Source organism: Penaeus monodon, chromosome 34 (genome assembly GCF_015228065.2).
Source record: "Penaeus monodon isolate SGIC_2016 chromosome 34, NSTDA_Pmon_1, whole genome shotgun sequence".
NCBI classification, from domain to species: domain Eukaryota; kingdom Metazoa; phylum Arthropoda; class Malacostraca; order Decapoda; family Penaeidae; genus Penaeus; species Penaeus monodon.
This window is the reverse complement of record NC_051419.1, coordinates 3,581,185-3,581,697: the sequence shown is the minus strand read 5'-3', so window position 1 is coordinate 3,581,697 and position 513 is coordinate 3,581,185. Positions and strand designations below refer to the sequence as shown.

Sequence of the window (513 nt, the reverse complement as noted above, 5' to 3'; positions counted from 1 at the left end):
GCGGTCCCACACGTTTTTATTTTTTTCTCTTAGAGTGGTGTTGAGACTTGTGGTTTACATAATGTAATTATGTTTAGTTTGGATAGATATAGTGTTTTATGCACAGAAGATAAGGCGAGGAAATTGATTTTGAATACATAAAATATATGGTTATGAGGTCTAGGGTAAGAGGCTACCAATGATTGAAATCAAGATAGGTCTCTCTTCTTTATCATTATTAATAATCCTCTTTTGAAATATAGAGAAATACTTATGAGCACTTGCATTCACACTAAGAAAAAATTTACATAATTCAATTCAACAGGAGCTACGGGAGTGCATGAGCAGAATATTTGTCGACTCCCCGCCTGAAATTGGTCCTCCTACGTCCGGTCTTGTGGACTTTGCGGAAGTGGATGCAATTTTGGTGTCAAACTATCTGAGTATGTTGGCCCTTCCCTTCATCACCAACGGCACAGGATTCAAAGGAGTGGTGCTCATGACGGAACCGACGATGCAAGTTGGGAGGTAAGG

General features: G+C 39.4%; 1 protein-coding gene across 1 annotated transcript in view; it reads left to right on the top strand.

Annotated features, from left to right (window-relative positions):
* Window positions 1-513, top strand: part of LOC119594526 (integrator complex subunit 9-like) — a 10,813-nt gene that overhangs the window by 1,656 nt on the left and 8,644 nt on the right. The window contains 1 exon segment of the mRNA XM_037943558.1: window positions 305-507. Within this exon segment, the coding sequence (XP_037799486.1) occupies window positions 305-507 (203 nt within the window).